The 11,669-nt window shown below is 47.8% G+C and overlaps 1 protein-coding gene across 1 annotated transcript; it reads right to left on the reverse strand.

The window, feature by feature from the left end:
- Positions 1 to 6,928: 6,928 nt before the first annotated feature.
- LOC119848682 (CD59B glycoprotein-like) lies at positions 6,929 to 11,227 on the reverse strand. Its single transcript, XM_038384791.2, has 4 exons — positions 11,082 to 11,227; positions 8,825 to 8,901; positions 7,749 to 7,859; positions 6,929 to 7,273 (listed from the first exon to the last, which is right to left on the reverse strand). Exons 2-4 carry the CDS (start codon positions 8,871 to 8,873, stop codon positions 7,164 to 7,166), a joined length of 270 nt encoding a protein of 89 aa, XP_038240719.1. The 5' UTR covers positions 8,874 to 8,901; positions 11,082 to 11,227; the 3' UTR covers positions 6,929 to 7,163.
- Positions 11,228 to 11,669: the final 442 nt, after the last annotated feature.

The raw sequence follows: 11,669 nt of genomic DNA on the forward strand, positions 1-11,669 counted from the left end.
GAAAGGAGGGAGTGACAGTAAAAGGGAGAAAGAGATTGGTAAAGGAGCACTGCTTAGTAAAACAGATCCAGTGAATGCCTAAGTCCAAAGTTGGAAAGAAAATGAGTTTAACGAGAGGAAGCAAGAGGCAGAGAATTACACAGGTCGCTGATGTGAAAACCTAAGTTACTCAGGATGAGGGCAGGCAATCAAGAATTAAAGAGCTGGGCATCAAAGTTAGAGACAAAGAAAACCATGCAACTAGGGGCATAGTGTATAATAGCCACTCTGAGGGAGCGAGAAGAGCCTGCTAGAATGAACTTCTAAGGCATTCAAAAGAGTGGGGAGGGATAAGGGGAAGGGGAGAGACTGAAAGTGACAAGAAATAGAGAAGAGGTGAAGCCGTTTGGGTTGAGTATTTAGGCCCTAATCCTAAAAATCACTTGGACACATATATAGGTTCCAGTGATGTCAGTGGGACGTATGGTAAGTGTGTAACTTTAAGAGTACCCAGAAGTCACCTACTACAGGACAGGCCCAACAAAGAAAATAACAGAACGCCACTAGCCATCACCTTCAGCCCCCAACTAAAACCTCTCCAACGCATCAAGGATCTACAACCTATTCTGAAGGACGACCGATCACTCTCACAGATCTTGAGAGATAGGCCAGTCCTTGATTACAAACAGCCCCCCACCCTGAAGCAAATACTCACCAGCAACCACACAACAGAACCCCTAACCCAGGAACCTATCCTTGCAACAAAGCCCGTTGCCAACTGTGTTCACATCTATTCAGGGGACACCATCATAGGGCCTAATCACATCAGCCACACTATCAGAGGCTCGTTCACCTGCACATCTACCAATGTGATATATGCCATCATGTGCCAGCAATGCCCCTCTGCCATGTACCTTGGCCAAACTGGACAGTATCTACGTAAAAGAATAAATGGACACAAATCAGATGTCAAGAATTATAACGTTCAAAAACCAGTTGGAGAACACTTCCATCTCTCTGGTCTCTCGATCACAGACCTAAGAGTGGCTATACTTCAACAAAAAAGCTTCAAAAACAGACTCCAACGAGAGACTGCTGAATTGGAATTAATTTGCAAACTGGATACAATTAACTTAAGCTTGAATAGAGACTGGGAATGGATGGGTCATTACACAAAGTAAAACTATTTCTCCATGTTTATTCCCCCCTCTAGCCCCCACTGTTCCTCAGACGTTCTTGTCAACTGCTGGAAATGGCCCACCTTGATTATCACTACAAAAAGTTTCTCTCTGTCCCCCCCCACTCTCCTGCTGGTAATAGCTCACCTTCAGTGATCGCTCTCGTTACAGTAAAAAGAAAAGGAGTACTTGTGGCACCTTAGAGACTAAAATTTATTTGAGCATAAGCTTTCGTGAGCTACAGCTCACTTCATTGGTGAGGCTCATTGTGAGGATTGCTGCCTGCCCCCACTGGGAAGCAAGGGCAGTGCTGGGCATGGGGGGAGCTGAGACCACAGCTGGGTGGGGGACCCACAGGCAGGGCAAGTCGGCTACCAACCAGGTTCGCCTCGTCCAGAGGTGCTGCTTGGAAGTGATCCCACGGCAGGGAGGGAGCGACCAGGGTCAGGGCTCAGCGGGGCTGTGACCCCAGGCCCAGCCAGTGAGAGGGGAGACTGGGGAGCTGAGTCTGCAGAGCAGAACAGCTGGGTAGTTAATCTCTCAAGAGTGCAGGGGATGGCAGGTCTACTCTCATCTCTAGACACTTTGGATAGGACTTGTAGTCTCTCAGTGACTTTAACATCTAGTCCCTTGTGGAAGCAGAGGTTGGTAAGGGAAGGACAATGTAGCTTTGAGAGCACAGCTTGTAAAAGGGAACCTGAGAAGGGTAACTGCGATTTGCTGGAAGTAGCCCAGTGTAGTGAGAAGAGCAGCAGTTTACCTGTTGGGAGTGGCAAGGTGCTTGGTAAGGGAAGTTTGGATGAGCCTACGCAGCCTTGTGAGCTGATGGCTCTGTCTAGTCTGCAGTTGGGGAAGGCGAGGAGAGTGAAAGATGAGTGTCCTTGTACTTTACCTATTACCTGGATGGAGAATTGTGACAGTGAAGGAAATGTGCCTGTGTCTGTCAAGGGTATTGACTTGCCTATGGATGGAGCTACCCTGGTCTCCAAGCAGTTGTCTGTGAACAGCCCTGTGTGCTGGCACCAGGGAAATGAGATCCCAAGCTGTGTGTCTGGGAAAGGAGAATGTGTCTCTAGCTTGTCGTTGTCTGTGGAGCAGACGGAAGGAAATCTTATGCTCAAATAAATTTGTTAGTCTCTAAGGTGCCACAAGTACTCCTTGTTCTTTTTGCCGATACATGGCTACCACTCTGATACTAATTTGAGTTACTGCTGGTCTCCAGATTAAATGTATGATATTAAGGAAGAACAGAATGGCAAATAAGTCTAGTTAAACAAAAATGAGTTATTTAAACTACCCACATATAAATGGTTTCAGAGTAGCAGCTGTGTTTTCTTTTTGCGAATACAGACTAAACACGGCTGCTACTCTGAAACCATTTATATGTGGGTAGTTTAAGTAACTCATTTTTGTTTAACTAGACTTATTTGCCATTCTGTTCTTCCTTAATATCATAATTTAATCTGGAGACCAGCAGTAACTCAAATTAGTATCAGAGTGGTAGCCATGTATCGGCAAAAAGAACAAGGAGTACTTGTGGCACCTTGGAGACTAACAAATTTTATTATTTATTATTTAATTATTTAATAAATTTGTTAGTCTCTAAGGTGCCACAAGTACTCCTTTGTTCTTTTTCCAAATTAGTATATTTGTATTCAGGCCACTCGGGGGTGTGCACAGGAATAAAAATGTTGACTGTTTTTAGATGGGCTCATTCTGTGCCCCGGCTGGGGCCGAGGGGGTGGAGGAGCTGTCAGCTCTCCCCGGAGTCCCCTGGCGTCCCGTTGTGATGGCTGTTCCTGCCAGGTCCTGGACAAGCCATCGGCTTCAGGGCGGGAGGAGTTCAGTGCCCTTGCTGATTATTGGGGGCAGGGCATGTCCCTGCTTGCTCTCCCCTGTGCACACCCTTGATACCACTTCAGACTTTTACTCATTCAGACTATTGTGTTTGGTTTTCTCCATTCAGAAATTTAATCTCATTAGATTCTATGGAATCTTTTTATGTGCATTAGCAGAGCTGTGTGCAGGAGCCCAGGACTGGAATAGCAGAGGGATAGATTCAAGCAGAGATTGAAAAAAAATTAGCAGTACTCTAATGCTAAAATGGGAGCGGGGTGCAAGAAGTTCAGGACTACGTAGCAGGGATTGCTGTGTTATATGACTGAGGTGCGCTGGCAGGACTTTGTTGGGATCCAGGACTGACACATCCAGGTGCTGCAGGTTAGGTCTGACTGATTGAGCCTTATGTAAGGGGACTGCTGCCCCCTTACTAACATTCAGTGGGGTGTTTTGGTTGGCTAGCTCCCAGTACTAAAAGGAGAAGGGTCAATGGGGAAATCAGGACCCTTAGATTGACAGTCCACAGGGGCAATGGGGGGAAGCAGTACTCCAGGTCAGCCTGAATGACAGGGCGGGCAGGCAGGCTAGTCAGGAGGCCAGGGGGGTCCCATCCTCTGTGTGAGCTGGAATTGCCTGGGTCAGATAGAGTTGGGCCAAGCTAAGGAGAAAGCAGGGGCCCAAGCTGAGCTGGGGAGCAGAGCCGTGCCAGAGTCAGAGAGGCCAGAAAAGCAGCCCAGGAAGCAGGTCAGAGTTGGGAGCAGAGTCACAGAAGCAGCCCAGGGAGAGCAGATCCTGTGCTGGGAGCAAAGCTGCAGCCACAGAGCCAGGTGTGGTGAGCAACTGGGGCCAGCCAAGGGGGGACCCTGGGCAAAGGGCCCAGTGCAGAAAGACACTCCCAGCCAAGGGTCCTTGCAGGCCAGACTGAGAGGGGGATCTTAACCCAATGAGGGGATGATGCTGGGAAGAAGGGTCCCAGCACCCAAAGCTTGAAGGTGTGTGGCTACCACCAGAGCAAGTGTCCAACCTGCAGCGTCCCTGCAGCACAGACAGGGTCTGAGAAGGAGACCTGGGACCTACAAGGAACAGACTGTGAAGTGTCCTGATGTCCAGAGATACTGTTTGTAATGTTCCCTGCCACAGAGCAGGGTGATGTTTTCCTTTAACCTTTCCCATTTTTTCTTATTTTTTTAAATTGTTATTAAATAACACGCATTTGCTTTAAATTGTATATAATGATCAGTGGGTCAGGGAAGTGCCCAGTGCAGAGAGAGAGAGAGAGAGAGTACCCCTGAGTGGGGACACCCTAGCCCCTGTCCTAGGTGACCGCAGCAGGGTTGAGGGTCAAGCCCCTGCAGGAATCCTGGGCCCAACCTCGTTGGTGTTAAGAGGACTCTGCCAGACAGGAGAGTGGAAGGGGAGCCTTCAAGAGCAGGGAGGCCTCTGGGTAAAGGAAGTGGGAGCGAGGACTCAGATCCTTTTGCTAGCCCACCTCACTGGTGTAGTGCAGAAGCCAGGAAAGTTCCCCACAATAGTGGGACCATTCTCCTGCTTACACTTGCACTATACCGATCGGCCCTTCACATTTCTGTGCATCACTTAAGCTTTAACAGTTGTTACATTTTGTAAACACTTACTTATAAACAACCATTTCAGCTGATTTTTCATTTTAATAATTTTGATCATCGTTATCCTGTGAGTCTCTCCAGGGAGTTGCTAGTAGAGATGTTGGAAACATCAGCTTCCAAGTTTGTTCGGATTCCAGGAGGAAAAAAAGAGAGAGCAGTGAAGTATCCTTCGTGAGGGTCCAGTTGCTGTACAATGTGAAGGGAGATAACAACTTGCCAGTCTTGCATGTGGAGGAGCCCTCAACTTGCCAGTCTTGCATGCACAGATTAGACTGCAGCAAACAGCCTTCAGTACTGATCTGCCCATGACCCTCATGACATCGCACTCATTCTGAGAGGGTGGGAGGGGATACTAGGCTGCTGAAGCTCTGGGGGCATTCGAATCCTAGTATGTGGATAATTGGTCCACTTCTAGTTTCTTCGTGCATTATGCTAACTTATGTGAAAAGTACGGATGGCCTTGTCTAGTCTTCACTCGGAATTTAGCTCAAGTTAACTAAAAAAACCCCTTCAAGTTAACTAAGGCCTGTGTGCTCTGGGGTCTCAGATCATTGTGGATTCAGCCAAAATGTAAATATCCCCACAAATCCTGTAAGGACTATTCCTCATTAGTTACAGAAAACCTGATCAGAGGTTGGGTGGACTTGATCAGCATATGATGCTGGTGGTGGCTGCAGCATCTGGGGCTCAGCTCCCCCATTAAGCTGGCCCATCCTCTCCCAGCCGTGGCAGCCCACATCCAGTGGATACCCCTACCACAGGTATCCCCCTAGCACCTCCCAAATATCCCTCCTAGTACACAGAACCCTGGCAGCACCCCCTAAGTGCCCCCTCCAATTGCTCACCCCTCCCCTAGTAGTGTCTACTGTTTGGGAACTTGAAATATGGTAATCCTAGGGTTGCTCCATTCTTAGAGCTTTGGTTTCTGGAGCTGGCAGGAGTCACTCCACCCTGGTAGCAGAGCTCCGGCTGTGTGATCGCAAGCCTAGCAGCCATGGCACTGGAGCAGGGCAGCCTAGGGGAGTAAGGGGTTCTGCTCTGAGTGCAGGGAGAGTGACCCAGCTGCAATGGCAGGTCCCCAGGCAGTGAGTGGGGTGTGACCACGCTGCTGAGAGGCAGGTGCCCAAGGGGGATGAATAATGCAGGGAGCACCTTGGGGAGCATCTCATGGCAGCCAGACTCCATGGGCAGAGTCTGGCTCCAGGGGGTGTCGCTGGCTGGCGCTGGGCTCGTTTTGGGGCAGATCGTGTCAGGGGTGCAGCTCGGAGCTGTGCTGCCTATCCTGCCTGGGGAGTGCTTGACCATGAAGGGTCAAGGGACAGCTGGCTCAGGGAGCAGGGCAGGGAGGCAGCTGGCTCAGGGAGCAGGGCAGCCCTCCCACAGCATAGAGGGCCAGGCAGCTCCCTCCAGCTTCCCATCTGTTGGCTCCTGGCAGGAGGCGATGGTTTTCAAACTGTGCGGCGCATCTCCCTAGGGATGCGCACTACACAGTTTTGAAAACCTCTGTGTTAAATGGGAGGCAGAAATCTAGAGGGGCACGTGCCTCCAACACATCACCTCTAGGAGGCATAAATATGATTGATGGCTCCGGGTGCTGAAATGCTTAGTTATGGCTCTTTGAGTTATTACAGAGAATTCTTTCCCAGGTGTCTGCGTGGTTGGTCTCATCCACATGCTCCTGGTCATATGAGGTCAGGAAGGAATTTCCCCCCGATCAGATTGGCAGAGACTCTGAGGGTTATACACGTTGCTCTGCAATGTGGGGCTTGGGTCACTTGCAAGTTTAAATGAGAGTAAACAGATTCTCTGTAACTTGAAGTCTTAAAATCAAGATTTGAGGACTTCAGTACCTCAGCCAAAGGCCATGGGCCTATTACAGGAGTGGGTGGGTGATCAGCAGTAGCCTGTGATGTGCAAGGGGTACTGTAGGGAAGGACTGAGGAGCATTGTCAGAGCTGTGTGGGGAGCCTAGGACTGGAATAGCAGGGGGCTGCAGGGCAGGACTGAAGGGAATAAGCAGTTCTCTGTGAGGGGGTGGGTGTATGCAAGTTATTGAGGACTGAGTAGCAGGAGATGCTGTGGCGCAGGATTGAGATGAGCTGGCAGAAATACAAGCGAATCCAGGAGTGGAATGACAGGTGTACTGCAGATCAGAATTGACAGTGCTGTGTATGGGGAAAGCTTGCACTACCTGTCTGTTACCTGCATTATCAGCCCTCATCTTTATGTGCTCTAATTAAACAGGAAAGATTGTTATGTTGTAAAAATGTTAGTAAATGGACATAAAGCCAAAGCAATTGCAGCTGATTTGGGGCTGTAATATCCTTTTATTATTAGTGCTGTCCAATGAGTCACTAGTACAACTACTGAAAACATCCATGGCAAACGTGTGTTCTTCTCTAAAATAAGAATAAAGAGAGTGTGTGTGTGTGAGAGAGAGAGAGAGATGGCAGCAAGGCCCCTCAGTGAGGATTTCCAGTCACACTGCAGAGGGAGGAGGACACCCTGCTGGTGTTGGTCTTGAGAGTGCAGGAGCTCCTGTCTATCGGTTGCACTGGTCAGTGCCGCAGCAAATGGCCTTCACTGCAGACCCCCCCATGGCATTCATGACTTTACATTCATATGTGCTGGAGCATCGCTTGGCGTATTTAGCTGAGAGACAGGAAGAGAGAGAGAGGGGGAGATGGAATAACTCCAGGAATTTAGTGACTAGGCATACTTGGGTGAGACTACCACTAATTCCCTTTTCATGTTCTGCTTCTCCACCTTTCTTCTTTCTTCTCACCCCTTCCTCTGCTCCTCTTTTCTTCCCTCCCACCTTATCCATTTCCTTGCTACTTCTCACTGTTTATCCTCCCTCTTCCCTTGTTGCTTTGTCTCTGTTTCCCATTGCCTCTTGTGGTACCATAGCAGTTATCCAGCAGCTCTCCTTCTGGTTACAATGGGCAGGGTTGGGCTGGACACTCAATGTTAATTATCTTCAGGCCCCTCCGACACTCACCCAGGTTGGGGAGCTTGGTCAAAGACTTAGACCTAACCCACCGTGGCTGCTATACATTTAGCTCCGTATCACATTAATCTGAAGTATCTGTGACCCTGCCTGTTCCCCTGCCTCTATCCTCCTTACCAGTGAGAGGGAAGAACATGGTAATACATTGATCCTGGTCATCTCTGCATTTCTGAGTGGTAAAGCATCTTCCTCCATTAGGGCAGTGATAACACTCCAGAGACACAACAGCTAAAGGAGACAAAACACAGAGGATCAACAGGATAACGGCCAAGGTGCCACCTTTCATCCAGGTGTGATTGAAATGCCAGGCTTTCCCACCAATTTTTCTTTGTGGGGGCAGGGCAGATTGAACAAAAGGCTGGCCCAGCTAGTAGGGTGTGACGAGCTTGGAACTTGAGATGTGGGTTCATTTACCTGATGTGCCACAGACTGTGGTGACCTTACGCAAATCACTTAGCGACTCTGTGCCTCAGTTCCCTATTTGTACAATGGCTATAATAGCACTGCCGTGCTTCCTAAGGGTGTTTAGGTAAAATCATTAAGGATTGTGAGGTGATCAGATACTATGGTATTGGGGTGGTTATAAGTAGCATAGATAGATATCTAGCTATGGAATATGCAGATTTGGTAGGCATGAGGAGGATGGATCAGTCTCTGACCTAGTCTATGCTTGTCTGTACTTGCGGTAGCATGTGGGGTAGGCATAGCTACAGGCAGCAGTGAAAGGCTCTGGCAGGAGAGAGGCAGTGGGGAAAGGCTCTGGGAGCTCCTTGCTGCTGGAGCCTTTCCCCACTGCATCCCCCGCATAAGAGCCTTTTCCCACTAGCAGAGTCTTTCCCTGCAGTATAGAAAAGCTCCACTACCAGGAGGCGGTGGGACAATAATATCTAAAAATATCCGTGTAGATGAGGGAGGCATGGCTTGAGCTAGTAGTGAGTTGTGCAGTGTATACACCCGAGGGTTCAGGTGTGTAGAACATTCTACTCACATAGGCCGTGTCTCACTGTCTGCTCTGCTGTTTATAGCTGTGCTAGCTAGGCATGCAGCATCTGTACCGTACAGCCTGCCATAAGTGTAGAACTACCCTTTGTCTAACTTTTCCTTTCTAACGTTTCATATTGAACAAAGGGGTCAGTTAGGAAAACATGAAGGATGGTGAAAAGCAGCAGAGGCTTTACAAACGGGGGACCCACCTTGTGCCATCAGCGCTAGGGCGAGCGCACACACAATCAGGTTCCTCATTTTGTGTGGAAAGGCTTTAAACAGACACCTGGGGATGAGAACGAGCAATTTTCTTTTTTAAAAAAAGGCAGTGTAATTAGTGGGCTGCATGTGGCGAGTCAGCACGCCTCAGAGCACAGAGGTGGGACTCCCTTTCTAGACAGCTCTGGCCTGCCATTCTGGAACCCTGTGTTCACCTCTGATCCGGAAAGCTATCTGAGTCAGTAGCAGCAATTCAGAGAAGAACCACAGAAACCACCAGAGGCTGAGGGACTGACCACTGAGGAAAGCTCAAAAGAGCTAAGTACACACAGCTGGGGTTAGTGATGACAAAGGCCTGCGTGGGGAACATGGTAACAATCTTTAGACAACTGACAGAGTAAACGTCATGGAGGTAGAGGTAACTTTGTAAGGTGCATAAAGGGTCATAACGAGGCATGATGAGGGAAAGTTCCGCTGAATATCCTATATTTTAGTTCATATTTGTCTTGTCCTTTAAGGAAATAACGGTTATAAGGGCTTTGTCCCCAGGGCATTGGAGGTTCAGTACCTGACTAGATGTCATTCTTGCAGTGCACAGGACTGTTGGTTTAGTCCATCTCAATGCTGTCACACAGAATCACACAATTGAGCCAATACAATTCAGTCTTGGTGGTTGTTAAATCTAGGGGGACCCTAGGATACATTGCATGAATTGTTCCACAATCTACCTGTGATGAAGCACTCTCGTATTTGGACACAGGACATGCTAAAGTCACATAAGAAGTGCTCCATATTGAAAATGGTCAAAAAGTCAGGTCTAGACTGGTGGAACTGCTTCTGTCAATTAGGGATGCTGAGCTGAGTAATGGTTTGCACGATCAGGCCCTCATAATAAAATCACAGGTATTCTCTAAATATCCCCTGCAGTTATTCAGCCTCTTTTTAACTGCCCTGTGATGGGGTTTATAAACTGCACATTACAAGTGATGACTTGAGGGGAGCTAAGGAGCCCGACTAGCCCATATTAGGCCACCTGGAACCGGGAGACAGGTAATTCTGGAGTGGATCCTGGTGGGTAGAACCAAACTGGATGATTCCTATAAAGAAAGGACCGTAGGGCACTAGGGAGAGGAGACTCAGGAGAGAGGTAGGTGGGAGTTTTCTTTCTGGGGGAAAGAAACCATTCAAGTGCTTACTGGAAAGATCTGGTATCCTGGGACTATCCCTGAAGGGAGAGGGCAGCTGGGGAGAAGAGGCTTCTGAAAGAGGCATGGGAGAAGAAAAACTCCAGAGAAGAAGCAGTGAGGGTCAGTGGCTTGAAAGGATCTTGGTTTCTATGGAGAAAGTTCTGGAAGGCAGCACTTTGGAATAAAGTGAGGAAGAATTTTGCAGAGCTTAGAAAGGGGCAAAGAGGTTGTGGAGGACTGAGCCTGGGAAATGGTGGAAGAGTTTTTAATTTGGACAGTGTTACCCCTGGAAGTACTAGAAAATCACTCTTGTCATTCAGATCCCTCCAAAAAAAACTCACTCCTCCCGCTCAGTTTTTCAATGGAAATCCACCAAAGCAGCTAAAACATTTACATACAAAATGAATGGCTCTCACAATGCATCTTCCTCTTTCCTCACCAGTGCATAAGGGCCTGTATTTTAAAACATGTTTTAAAAATTTTGATCTCCAAGTCCACATTAATGCACTTTGATACATGTGGGCTGAGTTTCTGAGGTGCTGAGTACCCAGAGCACAGCACTTACTGAATTCAGCGTTAGTTGGAGTGGCTCAAAATCTCTGAAAATCTGCCACATTTAGTTAGCTGCTTAGCTTTGGGACCACGCACAACTAAAATGTTAGACTGAACTGTTTTGTCTGTAAAACTTCTTGGAACAGGGACTATGGACCAGATTTCTTAAAGGGGATTTAGGTGCCTAAAGAGCAGGTATTGCACTAGGTTCCTATCTGCATATTTAGGTGCTTAAATACCTTTTAAAAAACCTAGATTAGTCTTCATCTACTAATATACACTGTACAGCACCAAGCATGTTGAGGATGCTAAACAACATACTTGTGAACTCCTGCTCTAGAGAAGAGTTAGAGGAAACTCAAAGTTCAGTAAAACCAGGGAACAGAGGCTGGAGTCACAAACACAGATTAGATTAAATAACACAAAATTGGAACCTGACTGTGTCTAATGCTCAATTTCATGTTCTATTCATTCTGCTAGTTCAAGGAAGGAAAAAAATCTCATATACCTGGTTTGCAGCTGAAGTGAGGGGGATCTGTTTCATTGCTGCTGTGTGGTACAGCTGGTTTATATACTTCCCCACATTCCTTTCCCCATCCACTTTGCTCCCACTCAGTAGACCTGGAATTTCCCACATTTGTTGACTTTGTTTTATAATCTCTTTGCACATGGAAAAGAACAGCCTGTAGCAACGTTGAGTAAACTTGTGTTGAAACACTTCCTTTTGGCTGGGACTCAGCTTTTAGGGAAACTGGCAGCTCTTACACAAGGTGGAAAGTATACGGTGTATCTTCCAAAGAGATGAGGAAATATTCAGGGAACCTGGATGGCTGGAGTAAACAAAAGAAAATTCTCTAAGAGGTGCTTCCCACCACAGTAAATCTATGGTATATGCTTATGGCTCAAAACTACAGCATTCTTGTCAGCAAGTTAAGGAAGTATGGGCTGGATGAATGCACTATAAGGTGGGTAGAAAGCTGGCTAGATTGTCGGGCTCAACGGGTAGTGATCAATGGCTCCATGTCTAGTTGGCAGCCGGTGTCAAGTGGAGTGCCCCAGGGGTCGGTCCTGGGGTCCGTTTTGTTCAATATCTTCA

Source organism: Dermochelys coriacea, chromosome 1 (genome assembly GCF_009764565.3).
Source record: "Dermochelys coriacea isolate rDerCor1 chromosome 1, rDerCor1.pri.v4, whole genome shotgun sequence".
In the NCBI taxonomy this organism is placed as follows: domain Eukaryota; kingdom Metazoa; phylum Chordata; order Testudines; family Dermochelyidae; genus Dermochelys; species Dermochelys coriacea.

Coding starts and splice junctions, on each gene's coding strand:
- LOC119848682 (XM_038384791.2), bottom strand. CDS start 8,873: ATGAGGAACCTGATTGTGTGTGCGCTCGCCCTAGCGCTGATGGCACAA. Junction 7,860..8,824: donor CCTAGCGCTGATGGCACAAG/GTGGGTCCCCCG, acceptor TGTCTCCTTTAG/CTGTTGTGTCTCTGGAGTGT. Junction 7,274..7,748: donor CATGTTCTTCCCTCTCACTG/GTAAGGAGGATA, acceptor CCTGTCTCTCAG/CTAAATACGCCAAGCGATGC.